The 25,335-nt window shown below is 41.2% G+C and overlaps 1 protein-coding gene across 3 annotated transcripts in view; it reads left to right on the top strand.

Annotated features, from left to right (window-relative positions):
* The first annotated feature begins 3,133 nt into the window (after positions 1-3,133).
* RPS6KA5 (ribosomal protein S6 kinase A5) overlaps positions 3,134-25,335 on the top strand; it is a 181,770-nt gene continuing 159,568 nt past the window's right edge. For 2 of the 3 annotated variants that reach the window (XM_027120332.1, XM_027120331.1), the window contains exon 1: positions 3,134-3,447. In XM_027120332.1, the coding sequence (XP_026976133.1) occupies positions 3,342-3,447 (106 nt within the window). In that variant the 5' untranslated portion in view covers positions 3,134-3,341. The remainder of the gene's footprint in view (positions 3,448-25,335) is intronic. The other variant, XM_027120333.1, reaches the window with a different exon arrangement.

Below are 25,335 nucleotides of genomic sequence, written 5' to 3'. Positions count from 1 at the left end.
AGTTGTACCTGCTAGAAACTTTGGTGTTGTTCCAGACACCCCTTTTATCCTCGCCCATGACATCAATCCTTCATGAAGTCCAAAATATATATCTAGACACCATCCTTTTCTTTTCCATATCTACAATGCCTGCTATCATCTTTTGCCCAAACTGCTGTGATAACCTCCTAACTGGTCTCCCTGTATCCTTTCTTGCTCCCAGCCCAGTCTCCAAACACTAAGTACAGTACCTTTTGAAAATAGTACCCCAATTCTATCATTCTCCCATCTCAATTCCTTCCATTGCTTCTGACTTCACACAGGAAAAACTCCCTAGTTACTAATAGGCTTATCACAAACTGCACGATTGGGTCTCTGTCTGCCTCCCTCACCTCATCTCTTGCTTACTGTGTTATGGCCCCATTTGCTTTCTCTCTCAGTCCCTAACATACAATAGGCTCTTTGCCTGTCTCAGGACTTTGCATCTGCATCTTCCTAGAATTTTCTCGCCCCAGCAATTCACTTGTGAAATTGTCAGGGGAGACTGGATTCTGCTTTAAACAACCCCAACATGTTTGTAGCTTATGCCTATAAAGATTTATTTATTGCTCACATCTCAGTCTGAAGGAGGTCAGGGTGGCTCTTCTTCAAGTGGAGATGCAGGGTTTCAGGGTGCATCTAAAATTGTGGCATGCCCACATTCAACATGTGGCCTTTGTAGGTGCTGTGGAAAGAGAAGAGAGCGTGAGTGATATGCGTGCGGCCAGGCCTGGAAATGGCACACATTGCATGTGCCCACACCCCGTTGGCCAGATCACAGTCACATGACCCTGGCCTAACTGCAAAGGAAAAAATAATGTACTTTTCCTGTGTGTCCAGGAAGAGGAAATGAGATTGGTGAGCATCAGGCCAATCTCTGCCACATCCTGGTTAAAATCTACTCATGTTTAAAGAATTACCTTAAATAAGACTTCCTTATAAAGGCCCTCAAGCTCCTCTAACCTAAATTAGGCCTCCCTGATATATTCTATTGCAGCACCCTATAATTTTCCTTTACAACATGATCACAATGGAAAGTTTACATTCTTTTATGTGATTATTTAATACTGATTTCCATTTCAAGACTGTATGCTCTACAAGAGCAAAGATTGCATCTGTTTTGCTCCCCTGCGTCTCTAGTATCCATCATAGTACTTGGTTCATAACTGGCATAAAAGTTGTTGAGTGAACAAATGAACATTGCACACAGTCATTTCCTGGCTCCAAACGGCACACTACTTGTGGAGGAGAAAGACAAGTAGGCAGTCATGGTTTAGTGGGATGAATATTCCAGGCAGGTAAGCCCAGGGAGCTGAAGCAGCCTGAAGCAGCTGCTGAGGCTTCTCTGCTTTCTTTTCCATGGCAGTCTAACCCAGGAGTCTGCAAACTATGGCCTGCAGGCCAAATCTGTTTTCCTGCCTGTTTTTTTAATGGCCCAAGAGCTAAGAATCATTTTTATACTTTTAAATGTTTGAAAAGAATTAAAAGAATGTATCATCATGCGAAACCTGTGTTAAATTTAATTACAATGTCCATAAATAAAGTTTTATTGGAACACAGCCGTATCGGTTAGTTTACTTATTGTTTAGGGCTACTTTCACACTGCAATAGCAGAGGTGAATAGCTGTGAAAGAGACCACATGGCCTGCAAAGCCTAAAATAACTATTTACTATTTGGCTCTTTGAAAAACAGTTTGCTGACCTCCTGATCTAATCCCTGCTTGGTTTAAAAGTTCACTTCTATGTGAATTATATCCAAGTGTCCATCTTTAATCCCCTCCTTTTCCCATTCTCATGGGAAGCTCCCATAAGTTCTATCCTTGCAAAAGTATTCTTGCTGTGCCATCTTTCCCCTCTTCCCTTCAGTCCATCTTCTCACTATAACCGAAGCTAACTTCCAAGAGAACAGCTTTGATATCGTAGCTATTCTTTCAGGCTCCCCATCCTGTACTAAATAAAATCTGCACTGCTTAGCATTGTGGTCAGGTTCTTCATTATCTTATGGAATCTTACCTTTTTAGCTGTGTCTCTTATGTCATACTTCCATCCAGCCTTATCAATCACTTAACCTACCCTTGCCTTCTCCACTTCCAGGCCTAGCTCAGTTACTATCTCTGTATCTGCTGCTGGTATTTCTATCTCACCCATCCTTTTAAGCTGGTTATCTCAAATGCCTCCTTGCCCTAAAAGCCTTCCCCAGCTCCTCTACCGAGAATAATTATTGCCATCTGTACAGTTCTCTTAACAGTTTGTACGACTGTATTATTTCGAATTCTGCTTTACAGTTTCCTATGTATTTCACAGATCGTCTGTTTCTCGTGTTCTATTGAAAGTTGCTTAGGGGCAGGGATTGTATTCTATTTTATTAATCACTGTAGCCTTTTGGTGCCTAGGATGCGTCTTGTCCAAAATGGAAATGTTTATCCTTTGCAAAAGTCCTCATGGTGAGCCGGAATTTTTGAAACGTCTAAGAACTACCCGTACTTAAGCACGAACTCCACTTAACTTTGTTTAGGACTCACTAGGGCGAGTAACACCTTTTTAAGACACGCTGCCGTCCAGCTGGTCACACACCTGTGGATCGCTGCCAGGGACCATCAGGTACGTCTGCAAACACGTGCGTGAGAAGTGCTTTCTTCTAAGCTCCTCCTCTGTCCACGGTGACTGGCGGACCAAACGTTCCAATCAGCTCTCACCGCCTCTTTCGGCAATAGCCAATCACAGATCCCGAGCGCCTCCTGACTACTAGACACTGTTTACTAACAGATCGAAGCTGGGGAATGAGGGGTGTGACCGTTCTGGGAATGTCTGGGACGGGAACGTTCTGACTGCGCGTGCGCACCAGCGGAGACGGGCGGGGCAGAACTCCGGTCTCACCAATCGGAGCGGTCGCGCTCCTCCCTCTCCTGCCACTCCGCCAAGCAACAACAATTCGAGGAGAGGGGCGGGGCGGTTCGTGACGCGTCAGAGACGACTGTCCAATGGGAGCCGGCGCTGACAGATGCGCGCGCCCTCTGCCCAATAAGCGATGGCAGCTCGAATGGCTGTGGCTACCTTGCTGGCTGTGGGCGGAGCAGCTTGACGGAGGAGGCGGTGAAGCAGAGGGCGGTTTGGTTGCGCGGTACTAGCGGTGCCCGCCGAAGGGGGAGGAGGCGGAGGAGCTAGCCGTGCGGCCAGAGCGGGAAAGCTACTCGTCTCGGCGTCCGAGTTCTGGAGCCGCCGCACCTCGGCTCCTGGGGCTGCAGCGGGAGCTGTGAGGGCCCGGGCGTCCGCTGTCTCCCGGGTCCCCTCGGAGGACCCCGCGGGATCGGGAAAGGGAGAAGATGGAGGAGGAGGGCGGCAGCGGCGGTGGCGGCGCCACAGACACCAGCAGGGACGGCGGCGCCGGGGGAGAGCAGCTCCTCACTGTCAAGCACGAGCTGCGGACGGGTGAGCGACCCCGCCCTCTGCCGGCCGGACTGGGCGTGGGGGCGCGCCCTGAGGGCACGCAGGGGTCTGCTCGGGCTGGGGTCACGGGGCCGTGCCGAGGGCGCGGGGGGCGGGCCCTGGGCGGGGCCTCTCGGACGGGGCGGGAGCCCGGGGGTCCCGGGAGGTGGGGGCGCGCCCGAGGGGAGCTGGCGGAAAGTTTTCCCCAGCCCGGGAATGAGCGGCGGGCGCGGGGCGTTAGGGCCCGCGGAGCAGCCCACAGCTGCCTGTTGGCACTGACTCTGAGGATGTCTTCGCGCCCCCTTCCCGCACAGGTGCCACATCTGTCACTGCATCCTGTCTAGGGTGAAAGGTGCGCCTTCCTCAGTGTAGGGTGAACGACGCTTAGTTTTGGAGCATGACTCACTTCTCCGCTGCTCTGCTTCCGTAGAGGGGTCCCTAAGGTGCTGCGGTCCTGTGCAAGATGAAAGGGTGGCTTTCCCCCGGCCTTTTCAGGAGTCCAGTCTCTAGTGATATAAAGAGGGATCGCGGGCTCAGGGACTGAGTGCCTTTATTTGCAATCATCATGAAATACTATACTTGGCCTTAAATTTCTTTCAAAGGTCTCTTGAGAAGAAGGCTCAGTAAATTTGAAGCTGTAGGTAAAAGCGGCTAACTATACAGCTTAAGCGCTCACGTTCTGATGTTTGCGATCACTAGAGTCGTCCCAGGCTTTATACTTGTTACGTTATTCGTTATGGGTTGTTCATTTTGGAAAATGCTTATTCGGACTAATCAGTATAGGTTGGGTTTATATATGTGGAGCCCAGTCTCCTATTAGAGATCCTTTTGCACTTCTGAACAGATAATACATTTTAATGAATTGTTCATTATTACTATTAAATGTTCTTGTGTTTATTAAGGCTTTTGATTCAGCTTCTTTGGCATATTGGGATATTCTTTTATTGTGGAGACACAGAGCTTAAATAGCAGGTTTCAAGTGCGTGCCTTGAAACAACCACCTTGTTAACTGTTCTGAACAGATTGCAAAGTTAGATCTGTCACCTGTTCTTTTATTTTTTTGTTATTGCTGGTTAGCGTTACACTGAGTGCCAGTGTGGTGACTTAATTTAAGAGGGATGTCAAATGCATGCTTACTTATTTCAACATTTTTAAACATTGGCTTAAAATCTTTTTTTTTGGTCATTGTGAATTTGTTATATATCTTGAGCCAGTTACTCCATAATTTTTTGGAGTTCCTAATGTAACCTGTGTATGTTTGGCTGGTTTGATTTTTCTCTCTCAATTTAATAGACAACCGATGTTTTCAAAGGGTTATTCAATAATTTATTCAGTAAACATTTATTCAGTATTAATATCTGATTTTTGCCAGGCTCAGTGTCAGGTGTTTTCTGGTGTGGAAATTTTGAATTTCTTTTTCTTTTCTTACATAACGATTCACTGATTTATGTATGTAGACTCGTTCTGTACAGCAAAAGCTACGTGAAATCATGCTCGTCAGCAGTTGACAGTGGTGCAGCAAGCAGATTTTTGCTAAATGACCAAGGAGCAACCTACTTTATTAGTAGGCGGCCAACTGCTCAGTTCCTGGATTTTGCAAACAATGCTAGTTTTTCAACATTTGTTTACAATGCTAGTTTTGTAGAAAACAATGAGAACTGCTTTATTTCCCCTTCTCTGCTCTGTGAATCATCAGCTTCAAGCTTGCATTTTAGAAATTTTTCTGATGGATGGTGAGATTATACTGAATTCATTAGTACTGTTAACTGTCAAAGGAAATGAACAGTCACTTTGATTTATTGCTGAACGCTGGAACGACTGACCGGATATAGTGGTCAAAAACACTGTTAAAATATAGCTTGAAAGATTCTCTCATCTTCAGCCAACTGGGCCCCTGTCAGCACATGATGCTATAATAGGCACCAAAGTAATTTGATCTGATGTGGTCCCTTGCTTCTCAAAATGTGGACAAGCATATAGTCATATCAAGTCAGCAGCTGGCGATTGCCCGTTTGTGCTCAACATTGTATTGTCTGCTGTAGGATGAGTGAAGAGGCAACAACTTACATATAAGAACATGGAAAGTGTTCCAATAGTGTAGACCAAGTAGCATGGCATCCCTGGACATGAAATTGGAAGACCTGGTTCCAAATCCCAGCTCTGCCAGTTACTAGCTATGTAGACTTGGGCAAGTCAATTCAACTCTTTCACACTCACTTCTCTCATCTACCGAGTGTGAAAATTGAATGAGACTGTTGGTTTGGTTGGCACAGATTAGGCGCTCAGGAGATGTTGGTTGCATGCAAATCTGAAGATCACAAGAGTAAAGGATTGATTAGATCAGTTAAACATTTCTTGACACTTTCTGTTTTCTAGGCTAAATGGTACTGATGATACAAAAAAATGAGAAAATTTCTTGCCCTCTGATGGTAGGGGAGGAGGCCATGTAAACCAGTAATTAGGATATATTGTCATAATGTAATAATAGAAGGATATACAGAGTATAAAGTTAGCAAAGAAGAGGTTTAGGACTTCTAGGTTTCAAATCTAACTCTGTTGAACCACAGCAACAAAAAAGGGGGGGTACTATTGGAAGGGTTATCTTATTCATTTATTCAATAAGTATTTCATTACCTCTTATGTACTGAGTTCTGTTTTATATGCTGGGGTTACAAGACACGTGTGGTCTTCCCACTGAAAGGACTGAGTTGCATCAGGAATCCCTGGAACCAGAGACTGATGCTGTCTGTACTCTCTCCATCTTGAATCTTTGCTTCTTTGCTTGTCTCTATGTGATGGCTTCATTCCTCTCCACTGCTGTTCACCTTTTTCCACGTGGGAAGGAACATGGCTATTGACAGACCCCAAGTTTTATATCTTACAGCTCTCAGTACCAGAGAGACACTGCCTTTTTATCAGCTTCAGGTACAAAAATATTAGCCAAGGACTTTATTAGCCTGGCTTTGGTAAGGTGCCTACTTTTGGATTGTTCAACTAAGGCCAGGGAATAGGATCATGTTCTACTAACATGACAGCTACTATGGTGAACATATGGATGGGGGGGGAAACTAAACTCTTAGAAGAGGAAGGGTTGCTGGGAAGACATTTCCTTAGATATCTGTCATTAGGAGAGAGAGCCTAACACTGAGGAGAGGGTCAAGGAAGGGGTATTAGTTACCTATTGCTGTGCAACAAATTATGCCAAAACTTAGTGGCCTAAAGCAACATGATTTCTGTGGGTCAGGAATTCAGGAGTTGCTTAGCCTGATGGTTCTAACTCAGGGTCTCTCATGAGGTTTTAGTCACGATGTTGGCCACGACTGCATTCACCTGAAGACTTGTCTGGGGCAGGAGGTTCCCTTCCAAGACAGCTCACTCACATGTTGTTGGCAGGATGCTTCAGTTCCTTGCTATGTGGACCTCTCCATAGGGCTGCTTGAATGTCCTCATGACATGACAGCTGGCTCCCCCAGAACAAGTGATTGGATGGGGAAGCTGCAATGTCTTTTTTTGTTAAACAGCTTTTTTGAGATATAATTTACATACCATAAAATCCACTTGTTTTAAGTGTACAATTCAATAAATTTTATAGTTACACAACCATCACCACAATCTAATTTTAGAACTTTCCATCACCCTAAAAAGAAACGTCTTACCCATTTATATCGGTCACTCCACATTCCCACAGCCCATCCCCAACCCTAGGCAACTGCTAATTCTACTTTCTGTGTATTTGCCTAGGGACATTTCTTATTATGGAACTTTATAATATGTGCTCTTTTATCACTGGCTTCTTTTACTAAACATAGTATTTTCAAGATTCATCCATTTGTAATGTGTGTAAGCACTTCATTTTTTAAATTGACAGGTAATATTTCATTGTGTGGTTGTACTGTATTTTATCCATTCATCATTTGATTGACATTTGGGTTGTTTCAACCTTTTGGTTGTTGTGAATAATGCTGCTATGTACATTTGTGTACAAGTTTCTGCATGGACCTATGTTTTCATTTGTCTTGGGTACATATTAAGAGTAAAATTATTGGATCACGTGGTAAGTCTATGTTTAACTTAAGTTTTCCAAAGTGACTTCACTGCTTTACAGTTCTAGTAGCAAGGGCTCCAGTTCCTCCATATCCTCGCCATCACTTGTTATTGTAGGTCTTTTTGCTTATAGCCATTCCTAGTGAGTATGAAGTGGTATCTCACTGTAGTTTTGATTTGTGTTTCCTAATGACTAATGATGTTGGGCATCTTTTCATGTACTCATGGGCCATTTGTATATGTTTGGAGAAATGTCTATACAGATCCTTTGCCCATTTTTTAATTGGTTAATTTGTCTTTTTTATTATTGAGATATGAGTTATGTATTGTAAATACAGATCCCTTAGATCTGTATTTAGATATATGGTTTACAAATATTTTCTCCCATAAAGTGGATTATCTTTTATTTTTTCCTCAGTGATAACCTTAGAAGCACTATAGTCTTTAATTTTGATGAAGTCCAATTTTTTTCTTTTCTTTCTCTTACTTTTGGTATTGTATCTAAGAAATCATTGACTAATTCAAGGTCACAAAGATTTTATATCTGTTTCCTTCTAAGGGTTGTATGATTTTAGCTGTTACATTTAGGTTTTTGCCTCATTTGTTGAAAGGCTATTCTTTTTCCATTTTATTTTCTCAGCACTCTTGTCAAAAATCAATTGACTATAGATGTATGGATTTAGTTTTGGACTCTCAATTCAATTCCACTGATTTTTGTGTCTGTCCTTATGCCATCACCACACTGTTTTGACTACTGTAACTTTTTAGTAAGTTTTGATATTGCGAATTGTGAGTCTTCCAGCCTTGTTCTTCTTTTTCAAAATTGTTTTGGCTATTTTGGATCCCTTGAATTTCCACATGAATTTTAGAATTAGCTTGTCAACATTTCTGCAAAGAAGCCAACTATGATTCTGGTAGGGATTACATTAAATCTGTAGATCAATTTTGGGAGTGTTGCCATCTTAGCATATTAAATCTTGTGATTTATGAACATGGAATATTTTTCCATTAATTTAGATCTTCTTTCATTTCTTTCAACATTTTGTAGTTTTCAGACTATATGTTTATACTTCTTTTGTTAAATTTATTCCTAAATATTTTATTCTTTTTGCTGCTATTGTAAAATAATTATTTTCTTAGTTTAATTTTTGGATCATTCACTAAAAGTATATAGAGATATAACTTATTTTTGTATATTAATCTTGTATCCTGCAACCTTGCCTAACTAGTATATTAGTTCTAATGTTTTCTTATTGGATGTCTTACAAGATCACGTCATCTGCAAATAGAGATAGTTTTACTTCTTTCCAATGTGTATGCCTTTTATTTAGTTTTCTTGCTTAATTGTCTTGGCTAGAACCTTCAGCACAGTATTCAATAGAATTGGTGAAAGCACACATCCTTGTCTTATTCCTGATCTTAGCGGGGGAAAGCTTTAGTCTTTCACCATTAAGTATGAAGTTAGCTGTGGGTTTTTCATAGATACCCTTTATTAGATTGAGGAAATTCTCTTCCTAATTTGTTTGGGTGTTTTTAATCATGAAAAGGCATCGGATTTTTATTTGCATTTAGGGAGATGATCACGTGGTTTTTTTGTTTGTTTTTATTGATGAGGTGTATTACATTAATTAATTTTGGAGTGTTAAGCCAAACTTGTATTCCTGGGATAAATCCCTCTTGGTAATGTGTATAATTCTTTTTATACACCATGCTGGATTCAGTTTGCTAGTGTTTTGTAGAGGATTTCTGTGTCTATATTCATAAGAGGTATTTGTCTCTAGTTTTGTTTTTCTGTGATGTCTCCGTCTGGTTTCCCCAAAATACGCTTGATTGATTTCTGCCTCCAATTAAAGATCGTACATATTTGATTGCTGTCATCCATACTTAGGGTCTTCTAAGTAAAGGCTAACAGAGGTTGAGGGTGGATTATATTTCTGGCTCTGCCCCAAACTTGCTGTGTGACTTGAGATAAATCATTTCGCCTTTCTGAGCCTAAGTTTACTGATCCATAAAGTAAAGGTGTTGGACTGAGTTATATCCAAAGTACTTACCAGCATTAAGTTGGTCTTCAATGGAACTTCTATGGAAATCTTGGTATAGACAAAAGTCAGAAGTGCTGATTTACTTTAGAAGATAATTCTGTTTTGCCAGAGGATTCATGATTGAATCCCATTGAAAAAGAATTCCCTGATACTCTTTGAATATGATTCCATTTATAATGATTTTATTTATACGTAGCTTTTTAGGAACATAATGATTATCTACAAAAAGACACAGAAAAATTTCAGTGACAATCTTAGTTATCTGTGAGAACAATGCAGCTCTCCTTTTTATATTATACATGTATAAATATATTTTGTGTTTGTACTTTTCCCTTTTTTTCACACTTTCCTCACCTTGAGAAGAGTAGGCAGAACTTGTGCTCTATCTTTAGCTTTATAGGATACATTGGATGGTCAAAATATAAATAGGTTTTTGATAGTACCCTATCTTAATTCTGTAGAGCCTAGACTTATAAGAAAATCTCTTATTTCTACCATGAGTTTTAGAGATTAAGAAAATGATCTAGGACTTCCCTGGTGGCGCAGTGGTTAAAAATCTGCCTGCCCATGCAGGGGACACAGGTTCGAGCCCTGGTCTGGGAAGATCCCACATGCCGTGGAACAACTAAGCCCGTGTGCCACAACTCCTGAGCCTGCACTCTTGAGCCTGTGAGCCACAACTACTGAGCCCACGTGACACAACTACTGAAGCCTGTGTGCCTAGAGCCCGTGCTCCGCAACAAGAGAAGCCCACGCGCAGCAAGAAAGATCCAACGCAGCCAAAAATAAATAAATTAATTAATTTAAAAAAGAAAAGAAAATGATATATTTGGGCAAAGTAGGTGGCATCTCAGCCCTTAAATCAAGGGGGATTCAAGTATATTTTGTGTTTGCAGTCTATAACGGGGGCGGGGGTTGCTGGTGGGAAGCTTCTCAGGTGACAAGTCGACTGTTGTATCAGACCCAACATTAACCTGTGCTGCAAAGCAAGAAAAAAATCATGAAATCTCAGCTTCCTGGAGACATAAGTGATCTGATGGGCAGGATTGAATTCTTACCCTGAAAAAGAAGATAATGCTTGGTGAAAATTCCTCTAGGGAAAATCTAGCATAATAGCATCATGTGTTGACTGAAGCTTCACAATTAAATACACTGTTGAGAGATGTCAATCCCAAAATGCTGTGGGAGGGAGGGGTTGTCACAGTTTTCTCCTTTGAGCTCCTGTAATGATTTACAGATCTTGGTGCACCTCAGTGGTATGAGCACTCCTACATTCCTCTTGTTTTTCAGGGAAGATGAATAGGGTCTAAAATAGAATCTTGCCCTCATTTTGTTTGTCTCTAGCAGTGCCCCCATGGGTTCAGCTATATCGGTTCCTCCAAAAAGTCAAGGAAGTTCTCTGGACTTTATACCTTCCTAAAGTTGTGAGTGAGCTGGCTAGTTCACTTTTTTTTTTTTTTTTTTTAGTACTCAGTAGGCACACTGCCCTGTGACTGCAGAGAGAATAGGGAGTTAAAGTTCCCGATTTTTGACACAGTACTTGGTATTGCAGTTTTATTTATTTCACACTCAAGTTTTTGTGGCAGTGTGCTTCTTTTTATATAACTAGTGTGTTCCTGACAAAACATTGTGTAAATAATATTTTTGTATATCAAATTATTTGGAATAAAGAAGGTGAACTTGGTACTTAAAAGAATCCTATGATTAACTCTTGAAATAAAAAAACTTTTGATTAAGTTTTCCATTTGTGGCTTTACTGTTATTATGTAAATTGGGCCTTACATTGTAATTTTTCTGACACATCATTACAATTTGTAAATTGCAGGTAGCTGCAAACAGGTAAATAGAGTCTTGTGTGGTAGGCTGAAAAATGCACCTCCTCTCCCCAAGATGTCCATGTCCTAACCTGTAAGTGCTTCTGTACGTGGCAAAGAGACCTTGCAGATGTGATTAAGGATGGGGAGTTATCCAGGTGGGTCCAATGTAATCACAGGGTCCTTATGAGAGGGAGGTCGGCAGGTCAGAGAGAAGGTGTTGTGAGAATGGAAATAGAGGGAGAGAAGATGCAACAGTGGCATCAGAGATTGGACTGAAGCCGTTACTGGAAGGGGGCCATGAGCCAAGGCACGTGAGCAGGCTCTAGACGGTGAAGAAAAGATAGTCCCCTGGAGTGTCCAAAAGGAATGCAGCTCTACTGTCACTTGATTTTAGCTCCTTAAGACCTGGTTTGAGACTTATGATCTCTAGAACTATAATAAGACAGATTTATGTTGTTCATAAACCATGAAGTTTATGTAATTTTTTACAGCAGCAATAGGGAGCTAACACATCTTGCTTAAGATTGGATGAACCAGGAGATAATTTTGCCTCAGGCTTGGGTAACTGAATAGGATAACAATATGAAGCAGTTAGTCATTTAGACAACTATTTAGTAGAAAATGGTAACAAATGTCATTCTTAGTAGAAGTAGAATGATGTCGTCTCTAGGGAATCCCCAAGAAGACATTCCTTTCTGATCTTAGTACCAAGTCTAGCTGAGCTGCTTTGACCAGCTCTTCTGTTTTTCATAGGAATGCTGTGAAGTGGATCCCTGGAGCAGACCTCTTTTATCAAGTTGGTGGCTAGAATGCTTCACATCTCAAGCCTACACCACATAAAATTGTGGTCTGGCATGCATCTTGAGCCTCTTCCTGGTGTCATTTTCTGTCCCTAATCTTTCTTCTTATTTTTCTTTCTTCTTTTCTTATGCTTTAGTTATTTTGCCTTAAGTCTTTTCTGGGCCAAGACAGGAATTAGGTAAATATATAATTAAATGCATTTATATACAAACACATAGATACAAACCATGAGTAAGATGGACAATATGGAAAGATATTTGACTTTCTACCCAGTATTTTGCTTCTTAAATAAAATCTTTGTTGTGATGTTCGTGCTATTTTTATATTTCTTCTAAAAAGAAAAAAAAGTGAGGTCTCTGATTAATTAGTACCATTTTAGAGTTTTTTAAAAATACATAATGAGAAATCAATAAAATCAAGGCATACTTTTAAAAAGAAATTTTATTGGCAGGATGGTGGAAGTCATACACAGGGCTGTCTTTGTACCAGGTAGTTTTCTACATTAGTGGAATATCCCATCATTAATAGGAAAATTCAGTCAACTGAAGTACTCTGTCCTCAAACCACTTCGGTACTGGAGTGGAATTATATGTTTTTCCTAAAGGAAAAACTATTTAAAATACGTAATAAGGATAATGTTGCACTTCATATCTAAATGAATGGTGTTGCATTAAGAGGGCATGAACACTTAGCAGTAGATTTGCATTAACCCTTTCCCATGAAGTTGCCCATTTTTCCTTTATACCACTGTCCTTTGTTTGTAAGGAAACATCATAATTAGGGCTAGAGTAGGACAAATGTAATGGGCACACACAAATCAAACTTGTAACTTTGACATAATTTTGTCATGTATAAGTTGGGCAAAGCAGCCACGGTTTTATTCATCCATTAAGGATTTGTTGACACTGTGTGCCTGGCACCATAGCAGATGCTGGGTTTTAGCAGGGAACAAATTAGACATGGCTTCTACCTTCATTGAACTATACCTAAGAGAAGGACCTTAAATACATAATCATGCAACTAACCATATGATTGCAATTGTGATAAATGGTGAAGAAGTACAGGTTCTATGAGAGAGTCTAACAGGGTGGCCGGGCCTCAGGGGATGGGTGAGGGAAGTGGGAATCTTCAAGCTGAGGCCCTGGCTATCATGGGGTGAAGAGTAGGGGGGGAGGTTAAGCATTTCTGACAAAGGAAGTAACACAGATGGCCCTGAAGTGGGAAATGGCTTGGCACACTGGGGTTACTGGAAGAAAGGTCTCTGTGGCTTGAGCATCGTGTCCAAGCAGGAAAGTCACAGGAAACGGGGCTGAGAAGGTAGCCAGGGCTGTTCGTGCAGGGTTCTGTAGGTGATGATGAGGCATTCAGGCGTTATCCTGAGTGCAGTGTGAAGCTGTTGAAGGATTTTTCAGAGATTAGTTTTGTACTGTAAAAAATGACTCCCTTGCTGTGAGGAGGATGGAAGGAAAGATTGTCTGAAGGGAGACCAGTTAGGAGGCTATTGCTGAAGTTCAGATGGAATATACAAGTTTGGATTGGGTAACAATTAGAGATTAAGAATCACGAATATATTTGAGATATATTTAGGAGACAGAATCAGCAGAACTTGGTGTGGTAGTGATATGGGATTTTCGAGCTGGAACAAACATATGTTTGAAGGTACCATTTGTTCAAATGGTGTATTAATTTTCAGTGGCCGCATAACAGATCACCACAAACTTAGCGGCTTGTAATAGCACCCATTTATCGGCTCACAATTTGGTAAGTTAAAATTTTCCATGGCATGGCTGAAATTAAGATGGTAGCCAGACACAGTGCTTGTCTGGAGGCTCTGGGTGAAAGTCCACTTCTAAGCTCATTGCTGTAGTTGCCAGATTTGTGTTCCTGTAGTCATAGGTCTGAGGTCTCAGGTTCCTTGATGGCTGTCGGCCGGGGGCCTTTGTCAGCTGGTAGAGGCCATCTGCATTCCTTCTCATTTGGCCCCTCCATCTTCAGGCATCAAAGGTGTGTCACATGCTTCCCGTGCTTTGACTCTCTGACTTCCAGATCTTCTCTGGGCTTCATGTGATTAGATCAGACTACCTAGACAATCTTCCCATCGTGAGGTCAACTGAGTTGGGACCTTAATTACATCTGCAACAAAATCCCTTTATCCTAAGAGTGATATTTCATCATATTCAGTCACTGAAGGGAAGGAGGTCATGCAAAGGGTCATTGGGGTCATCTTAGAATTCTGCCTTAGAACTCACAGATGGTGAACCAGGGGAGTTGCATTTGGAGTGGGCGGAAAAGATAGGACCCAGTTGTATACAGGTCAAGTTTTGAGATACCTTTGACATATTCTAATGGACACATATGGTAATAGTAATCATGGTAATGAAGCCTTGCTATGTGCTACAAAGGATCAATAGGTGCTTTTATCAACTCACTTAATCCACACAATCACTTATGAAGTAAGTACTGTTATTATTATTCTAATTTTACAGATGGGGAAACTGTAAAGGTCACCAACTTGCACAGGATCACCCCGGAAGTAAGTAGAAGGACTAGTTTTGAAGCCCAAGTGGTCTGGCCCCCAGGCTCATCTAAACTATTGTGCTTTCATTCATCAGTGGGACATGGGTCTGGAGCTCAGAAAAGATGTCTGGGCTGCAGGTAGAAATTCTAGCATCACTGGCATTTAGATGACTTTAAAGCCCAGGTGTAGAGAGATCATCTTATGAGACATTGTCAAATGGAAAAAGGAAGAGGACTCAGAACTGGGCCCTGAAAACTCCAAAATGTAGAGGACGGATCAGAAAGGAGTTGCTGAGAAAGAATACAGAGGAGGAACAGCCAGAAAAAAACCCAGAAGAAAACCTAGAAAAGTTGTGGTGTTAGGGAAGGCAAGGAGGAAAAAGTGCTTCAAAGGGTATGTGTCAGATTTGACTGAGCAGGTAATGACCTTATCAAGAGCAATTTTAGTGGAGATTTGGTGGGAGAGGCCAGATTGGAATGGGTTGAGGAGTGGATGCAAGTGAAAACTTTTGAGAGGCTTGGTTCCGACTTAACCAGAGGGGAATGTGTGGTTCAGGGGGAGGGTTACTTTTTGTTATTTTAAGATGAGTGATGCTAGAACACATTTAGTGTGAATCCATTACAGAGAAAGAGAGAGAGGGAGAAACAGAAAGAGATACTGAAAATACAAAACAAGAGGGGATAGCTGAGAGGATCAAGGTCCCTGAGAAGGGGGACATGGGGATCGGAGGGCGGCAATTGGCCTCTGCTAGGAGAAGGCCCATTGCTTCTATTATGATAAGGGAAGAGGGGGCGGATACAGGTGCATTTGTAGATTTGGTGGCAGGAAGATAACGGGAGTTTTGAGCACCTGGATTTTTTGTTTCTTCTTTGAATTGTGAAGGAAGGCAATTCTTTATTCAAGAAGAGAAAAATAGCTTCATTGTTTTAAAACAGTGTTATTCTGGCCTTTAAAATTTTTTTAGATAAAGAAAAACACAAAAAGTTGACACAGAATTCAATAATTAATTAATTAATTAATTAATTAATTAATTTTGGCTGCACCGGGTCTTAGTTGCGGCACGTGGGATCTTTGTTGCAGCATGCATGCAGGATCTAGTTCCCCGACCAGGGATTGAACCCCGGACCCCTGCACTGGGAGCACGGAGTCTTATCCACTGGACCACCAGGGAAGTCCTGACACAGAATTCACGTACTATAAGATGAAATTTTATGGTAGAATGTTGTAGAACAACGTACAGGAAGAGGTTTTCAGGCATAGCCATTAAAATGCTTCCGTGCTTTCCACAGAGGTCATTCCCTGAACATGTTCTCTGGATCATGCCAAAACTCTTAGTAAGCATAATGTTCTTTTTCTTCTTTTTGAAGTGTTTTATATTTAGTTCAGTTCTTCTTCCTAGTTAAATTTATTTGGTACATGTATTGGAAAAAAAGCCTGGTTGTTATTGCTTTATAAGCATTTCTTATTGACTCAGTTTTCATATTGGCTCAATCATGTAATTGCAGAATCAATTGGATAAGTAAACACTGCTGTTTATACACCAAAAGTACAGTGAGTCTTAAGGGCAAGTGACCCCAGCAATAAGAGAAAAAGTGGGCAGCGTTGTTTTAAAGTACACAGATATTAAATATAACTTTGTTCTGCCTCCAGCAGAATGTTGTCCAGAGACATGGTTTGAGGCCCAACCACAAATCTAAACAGCTTCAGAATAGCTTACCACAGCGCAGTTAAAAGGAAACTAATGTGCTAGCCACTTAGCTTAGTTTCAAGGTCTCACGTAGTCCTCAGGATGGGGCTAACTGGACCCTGCAGACGGGTTAAAGATTTTAGATTTCAGAGTTGTGTATGTGCTGTCGGTACAATGCTGGACACCCCCAAATGAGAGTTTATCTGGTGAAGTGTTTTATAAATTATTTCTCCCTGACAAAAAGGGAAAAAAGAACTGAAATAGCAGAGAAAGATTTTTTTCTCACTGCATACAATTGTCACCTTTTGACTGAAACTAAATTAGTCCAAGATGCTTATGTTTTTGCAGTGTTCAGGAAGAAAATGCAAGGTTTTACAAGAAAAGTTATTTTACAACTTCATTGGTTTGGTCCCAGTAAATTAGATGCTGACTACGTATTTCCTAGTTGGTATGTGAAGGACAAATCCAGGCATGTTAAATGAAGATGATTGAGTCATATTGTGCTCTCACACCTCTTTTGGAAATTTTCAGAGAACTCACTCTATTTTTTCCCCTCTTTCCCTGATCCTCAGGCTCCTCTTCCCACAAACACAGTTGAACCATCTTGTTAACAACAAAAAAAATCCTCCGTGGCTCTCTAGTTTTTGCTATCATTCCCTTTCCCACCAGATGTTGAGAGAGCAGTTTATACCAGCTGTTTCTGCTTCTTTATCTTCTGTTCACTCTGATGTGCTGTACCATCAGGCTTCCGACTCAATCTCCCCACCAAAAGTGCTCTCTCTAAAGTTACTAATGTCTCCCGGTTCTCATAATCTGGTGGAAATGTCTCTGCTTAATCTTACTTAACCCCTTTAGAGTGGTTGGCGCTTGAGCATGGGCTCTGCCCTTCCTTTACCCAGTGATACTGTGCTCTTCCTCCTGGCTCTGCTCTGTTGCTGACTGCCCCACCTCCCTCTTTCACTGGCCTCCATCCCTCTGCTTGTCTCTTACATACTGGTAGTCTGTTGTCAGCCCTCTTTTCCTCTAACTCTGCATATACTCTTCCTGGGAAATCAAATATCATGGCTTGGACTACCATCCAAGGCTCTATTTTCAGCTTAGGTCTCTTTCTTGAGTTCCTTATCAGTTACGCCCAACTGCCTACTGAATGTAAGACATCTGGGTAGCCTTCAGGAACCGCATACTCTCATGTTGAAGGGTGCTTTTTCCTCCAACTTTGCAGGTTTTAATCCTGCCGGAACCCTAGCTACCATGACCAGCTTGCGGGATCTTGGTTCCCAGGCTGGAGGTCAGGCCCGAGCTCCTGTGGTGGGAGCTCTGAGTCCAAAACGCTAACAGAGAACCTCAGACCCCAGGGACTATTAATTGGAGTGAGGCCTCCCAGAGACCCTAATTTCAGCACCAAGACCTGGCTCTATCCAACTTCCTGCAAACACCAGTGCTGGACGCCTCAGGCAAAACAACCAGTAAGACAGGAATACAGCCCCACCCATCAAGAAAAAAAAAATGACAAAAAAATATGTTACAGACGAAGGAGCGAGGTAAAAACCTACAAGACCAAATAAATGAAGATGAAATAGGCAACCTACCTGAAAAAGAATTCAGAGTAATGATAGTAAAGATGATCCAAAATCTTGGAAACAGAATAGAGAAAATACAAGAAACATTTAACAAGGATCTAGGTGAACTAAAGAGCAAACAAACAGTTATGAACAACAGAATAACTGAAATTAAAAATACTCTAGAAGGAATCAATAGCAGAATCACTGAGGCAGAAGAATGGATAAGTGAGCTGGGAGATAAAATGGTAGAAATAACTGCCAGGGAGCAGGATAAAGAAAAAAGAATGAAAAGAATTGAGGACAGTCTCAGAGACCTCTGGGACAACATTAAACGCACCAACATTCGAATTATAGGGGTCCCAGAAGAGAAAAAGAAAGGGTCTGAGGAAATATTTGAAGAGATTATAGTTGAAAACTTCCCTAACATGGAAAAGGAAATAGTCAATCAAGTCCAGGAAGTGCAGAGAGTCCCATACAGGATAAACCCAAAGAGAAACATGCCGAGACACATACTAATAAAACTATCAAAAATTAAATACAAAGAGAAAAATATTAAAAGCATCAAGGGAAAAGCAACAAATAACATACAAGGGAATCCCCATAAGGATAACAGCTGATCTTTCAGCAGAAACTCTGCAAGCCAGAAGGGAGTGGCAGGATATATGTAAAGTGATGAAAGGGAAAAACCTACAACCAAGATTACTCTACCCAACAAGGATCTCATTCAGATTCTACAGAGAGATTAAAACCTTTACAGACAAGCAAAAGTTAAGAGAATTCAGCACCACCAAATGAGCTTTACAACAAATGCTAAAGGAACTTCTCTAGGCAGGAAACACAAGAGAAGGAAAAGACCTACAATAACAAATCCAAAACAATTAAGAAAATGGTAATAGGAACATACATATTGATAATTACCTTAAATGTAAATGGATTAAATGCTCCAACCAAAAGACATAGACTGGGGCTTCCCTGGTGGTGCAGTGGTTGAGAGTCCGCCTGCCGATGCAGGGGACGCGGGTTCGTGCCCTGGTCCGGGAGGATCCCGCATACCGCGGAGCGGCTGGACCTGTGAGCCATGGCCGCTGAGCCTGCGCGTCCGGAGCCTGTGCTCCACAATGGGAGAGGCCCGCGTACCGCCAAAAAAAAAAAAAAAAAACCCAAAGGACATAGACTGGCTGAATGGATACAAAAACAAGACCGGTATATATGCTGTCTACAAGAGACCCACTTCAGACCTAGGGACACATACAGACTGAAAGTGAGCGGATGGAAAAAGATATTCCATGTAAATGGAAATCAAAAGAAAGCTGGAGTAGCAATTCTCGTATCAGACAAAATAGACTTTAAAATAAAGACTATTACAAGAGGCAAAGAAGGACACTACATAATGATCAAAGGATTAATCCAAGAAGAAGATCTAAGAATAGTAAGTATTTATGCACCCAACATAGGAGCACCTCAATGCATAAGGCAAATGTTAACAGCCATAAAAGGGGAAATCGACAGTAACACCATAATAGTAGGGGACTTTAACACCCCACTTTCACCAGTGGACAGATCATCCAAAATGAATATAAATAAGGAAACATAAGCTTTAAATGATACATTAAACAAGATGGACTTAATTGATATTTATAGGACATTCCATCCAAAAACAACAGAACACACTTTCTTCTCAAGTGCTTATGGAACATTCTCCAGGATAGACCATATCTTGGGTCACAAATCAAGCCTTGGTAAATTTAAGAAGATTGAAATCGTATCAAGTATCTTTTCTGGCCACAACGCTATGAGACTAGATACCAATTACAGGGGAAAAAAAACTGTAAAAAATACAAACACATGGAGGCTAAACAGTACGCTACTAAATAACCAAGAGGTAAAAGAGGAAATCAAAAAATACTTAGAAACAAAAGACAATGAAAACACAATGACCCAAAACCTATGGGATGCAGCAAAAGCAGTTCTGAGAGGGAAGTTTATAGCAATACAATCCTGCCTCAAGAAACAAGAAAAATCTCAAATAAACAACCTAACCTTACACCTAAAGCAATTAGAGAAAGAAGAACAAAAACCCCAGAGTTAGCAGAAGGAAAGAAATCATAAAGATCAGATCAGAAGTAAATGAAAAAGAAATGAAGGAAACAATAGCAAAGATAAATAAAACTAAAAGCACGTTCTTTGAGAAGATAAACAAAATTGATAAACCATTATCCAGACTCATCAAGAAAAAAAGGGAGAAGACTCAAATCAACAGAATGAGAAATGAAAAAGGAAAAGTAACAACTGACACTGCAGAAATACAAAGGATCATGAGAGATTACTACAAGCAGCTATTTGCCAATAAAATGGACAACCTGGAAGAAATGGACAAATTATTAGAAAAGCACAACCTTCTGAGACTGAACTAGGAAGAAATAGAAAATATAAATAGACCAATCACGAACACTGAAATTGAAAATGTGATTAAAAATCTTCCAACAAACAAAAGCCCAGGACCAGATGGCTTCACAGGCAAATTCTATCAAGCATTTAGAGAAGAGCTAACACCTATCCTCAAACTCTTCCAAAATATAGCAGAGGGAGGAACACTCCCAAACTCATTCCATGAGGCCACCATCACCATGATACCAAAACCAGACAAAGATGTCACACACACAAAAATAACTACAAGCCAGTATCACTGATAAACATAGATGCAGAAATCCTTGACAACATTACTAGCAAACAGAATCCAATAGCACATTAAAGGGATCGTACACCATGATCAAGTGGAGTTTATCCCAGGAATGCAAGGATTCTTCAACATATGCAAATCAATCAATGTGATACACCATATTAACAAATTGAAGGATAAAAACCATACGATAATCTCAATAGATGCAGAAAAAGCTTTTGACAAAATTCAACACCCATTTATGGTAAAAACTCTCCAGAAAGTGGGCATAGAGGGAACCTACCTCAACATAATAAAGGTCATATATGACAAACCCACAGCCAACATTGTTCTCAGTGGTGAAAAACTGAAACCATTTCCTCTAAGATCAGGAACAGGACAAGGTTGCCCACTCTCACCACTGTTACTCAACATAGTTTTGGAAGTTCTAGCCACAGCAATCAGAGAAGAAAAAGAAAGAAAAGGAATACAAATTGGGAAAGAAGAAGTAAAACTGTCACTGTTTGCAGATGACATGATAGTATACATAGAGAATCCTAAAGATGCTACCAGAAAACTACTAAAACTAATCAATGAATTTGGTAGATTAGCAGGATGCAAAATTAATGTACAGAAATCTCTTGCATTCCTATACACTAATGATAAAAAATCTGAAAGAGAAATTAAGGAAACACTCCCATTCACCATTGCAACAAAAAGAATAAAATACCTAGGAATAAACCTACCTACGGAGACAGAAGACCTGTATACAGAAAACTATAAGACACTGATGAAAGAAATTAAAGACGATACAAATAGATGGAGAGATATACCATGTTCTTGGGTTGGAAGAATCAACATTGTGAAAATGACTATACTACCCAAAGCAACCTACAGATTCAATGCAATCCCTATCAAACTACCAATTGCATTTTTCACAGAACTGGAACAAAAAATTTCACAATTTGTGTGGAAACACAAAAGACCTCAAATAGCCAAAGCAATCTTGAGAAAGAAAAACGGAGCTGGAGGAATCAGGCTCCTGGACTTCAGACTATACTACAAAGCTATAGTAATCAAGACAGTATGATACTGGCACAAAAACAGAAATATAGATCAATGGAACAGGATGGAAAGCCCAGAGATAAACCCACACACCTATGGTCACCTTATCTTTGATAAAGGAGGCAAGAGTATACAATGGATAAAAGACATCCACTTCAATAAGTGGTGCTGGGAAAACTGTACAGCTACATGTAAAAGAATGAAATTAGAACACTTCCTAATGCCATACACAAAAATAAACTCAAAATGGATTAAAGACCTAAATGTAAGGCCAGACACTATCAAACTCTTAGAGGAAAGCATAGGCAGAACACTCTATGACATAAGTCACAGCAAGATCCTTTTTGACCCACCTCCTAGAGAAATGGAAACAAAAACAAAAATAAACAAATGGGACCTAATGAAACTTAAAAGCTTTTGCACAGCAAAGGAAACCATAAACAAGACGAAAAGACAGCCCTCAGAATGGGAGAAAATATTTGCAAATGAAGCAACTGACAAAGGATTGATCTCCAAAATATACAAGCAGCTCATACAGCTGAATATTAAAAAAACACAATCCAAAAATGGGCAGAAGACCTAAATAGACATTTCCCCAAAGAAGATATACAGATTGCCAACAAACACATGAAAGGATGCTCAACATCACTAATCATTAGAGAAATGCAAATCAAAACCACAATGAGGTATCCCCTCATACTGGTCAGAAAGGCCATCATCAAAAAATCTACAAATGATAAATGCTGGAGAGGGTGTGGAGAAGAGGGAACCCTCTTGCACTCTTGGTGGGAATGTAAATTGATACAGCCACTATGGAGAACAATAGGGAGGTTCCTTAAAAAACTAAAAATAGAACTACCATACGACCCAGCAATCCCACTACTGGGCATATACCCTTAGAAAACCATAATTCAAAAAGAGTCATGTACCACAATGTTCATTGCAGCTCTATTTACAATAGCCAAGACATGGAAGCAACCTAAGTGTCAATTGACAGATGAATGGATAAAGAAGATGTGGCACATATATACAATGGAATATTATTCAGCCATAAAAAGAAACGAAATTGAGTTATTTGTAGTGAGGTGGATGGAGCTAGAGTCTGTCATACAGAGTGAAGTAAGTCAGAAAGAGAAAAACAAATATCGTATGCTAACACATATATATGGAATCAAAAAAAAAATGGTTCTGATGAGCCTAAGGGCAGGACAGGAATAAAGACGCAGACATAGAGAATGGACTTGAGGGCACGTGGAGGGGGAAGTGTAAGCTGGGACAAAGTGAGAGTAGCATTGACATATACACACTACCAAATGTAAAACAGATAGCTAGTGGGAAGCAGCCGCCTAGCACAGGGAGATCAGCCTGTGACCACCTTTGTGACCACCTAGAGGGCTGGGATAGGGAGGGTGGGAGGGAGATGCAAGAGGGAAGAGAGATGGGGACATATGTATGCGTATGGCTGATTCACTTTGTTATACAGCAGAAACTAACACAACATTGTAAAGCAATTATACTCCAATAAAGATGTTAAAAAAAAAGTATATGGGAGGATTGTGTAGGTTATATGCAAATACTACACCATTTTATTTAAGGGGCTTGAGCATCCTCAGATGATTTTGGTGGAGGAAAAGGCTCCTGGAACCAATTCCCCTGTGAACACCAAGGGACGACTCTAAATGCTTCTCTGTATTGATCCTAAAGTGGAGAATTCTGAGAGGCATCCCGTAGGTTCCTCAAAAGGTCCACATTAGATTGAGTTGATAATGCATCCTTGTATTGGCTTTTTCTTTTTCTCTCTTTCACTCTCCTGAGTTCTTCCTCACTCCTTCTCACTGGGATTACCTTCCAAATAAACCGCTTGCACGTGAGTCCCGGCTAAGAACTACTAGAACTGCAGTATCTAAAGTGGCTCTAGAAAGCATACCTTGGACGGGACATTGGAGTGGATCACCTACGGGTGAGACTGCAACAAAGACACATTGCTGGCAGTAGTGGGGGGTGAGAACCTCGGCATGTGTGACAGAACAGTTACTAAGACCCCCACTGCAGGACATGGGGATTGGGACTAGCCCCGCATGGAAGGTTAGTTTTGGGTTATGCCATGGCTCTGGGACTTGAGTGGTATGGTAATTGGAAAGACTGAAGTTGACTGACCTATTTTACCTTTGGAAACCTTGAAAACAAGAAAATGGCAGACTTAGATCAGCTAGTCATCAATGCAGGGCACGCTGGGAAAAGAGGGCCTCTGTGACAGCATTTGAGAAGTGCCTCATCGCCTGCAGCCGTAGGACAGATGATGCTCAAAAAGGAGGCCCAGGATTTTGTCCTAAGGGCGGTAGAGCTCTATACCTTCTTTGGGTTTGTCTATACTGTGTCAGTTGAGCTACACTGGAATTCCATTTCCCTGAACTCCCTTCTGGGCTCTGGACATTTTGAGGGAGATTTAAAGGCGGAAGCGAAGCAGCAGCCGTATTTCTTTTACATATGAAGGTTGGTACTAGACTCCCACACATTGTTGTTGATCCGCTGTGTCATACTGTTGGTGTAGAGCTTTAGCCAGGCCTCAGCTCTGGCCAGGCTTGCAGCTCCTTTAGCTCCTGTTGGATCACCTCCATCAGCTTCTTAGAATCCTGGGCCAGCGTGTGGAGCTTTTCGGCAGTTACCTGCATCATCAGAGTTGGAGGCACATAGGTAGTGAGAGACAGACATGGGTTCTTATTTGGTTTCATGGGTTCCAGATTGTCTTTGGGATTCCAGTTTCTCTTTGTTCCGTTCCACGTCTTATCCATCTTTCGTTTCCAGCTGTCTGCCCTGATGTCTTCAGGCTCGGCTCTAGATGCAGAAGCAACAGTCTTACATAGACTGTTTACCTCCCATACCTGTGTGAGGTCAAACCGCTATATGAGTTACTCATTCTATATGGTGGTTCTATAGTGGTTCTGCCTCTCCTATACACTCTTGATAGGTATTCAGGGCGAAAGTCAGTGCCCCAATGAGTAGGACCCTAAGATCTCATAAGGGAACATCTGGGTGGATAAGCCTGAGAATCTTGAACCCCTGAATTTCCCTGAATCCTCTGGACAGGCAGAGTCAATGCCTTGTTAGAAGAGAACAGCCTTCTCTTGTTTGGAGACCATGCAAAGATCCCATTGAGGTGGATGCCTCTCAAGATGATGCACGTTCTCCTTAGAATATGTCCCATCCCTTATCTCTGTTGCCTCCAGAACAATAACTAGACGCAACCCCAGCATAATCTAATCAGGGAGAAGATACTCAGGCAAATAATTCCAGGTCCTGGCTAATATGTACTGATAGGAACAGGAGGAGCATGCAGGGGGCTTTGGGGGGGGGGGTGGATCTTGAAGGTATTGGACCAGGAGTGGCAGAATAATAAGACTGGACAGGGGAGAATTTATTAATATAGGACCACTATTCATAACTCAGGATTTAATACCCTGGCAACCTTCTCCTTATATACTGCTGGGATGGTTTCTTGAAGCTTGGACATGAATATGACCTACAGTAAAGTAGATAAATATGCAAGAACTGCTTTGGCAGAGTATCTGGGCCAAGTCTCAGGAGGATATTAGAGTGGATTTATCATGTGAGACTGGAGAACACACTTTCCGACCATGTTCCTTAGGAGGGTCCAAAGAAAACGTCTCATTCTCTAAGGTAACACAGAATGCACTG

This window comes from Aethalodelphis obliquidens, unplaced genomic scaffold, assembly GCF_003676395.1.
Source record: "Aethalodelphis obliquidens isolate GAN/ISIS:26980383/991018 unplaced genomic scaffold, ASM367639v1 scaffold21, whole genome shotgun sequence".
NCBI classification, from domain to species: domain Eukaryota; kingdom Metazoa; phylum Chordata; class Mammalia; order Artiodactyla; family Delphinidae; genus Aethalodelphis; species Aethalodelphis obliquidens.
This window is presented reverse-complemented; position numbering and strand designations above follow the sequence as displayed.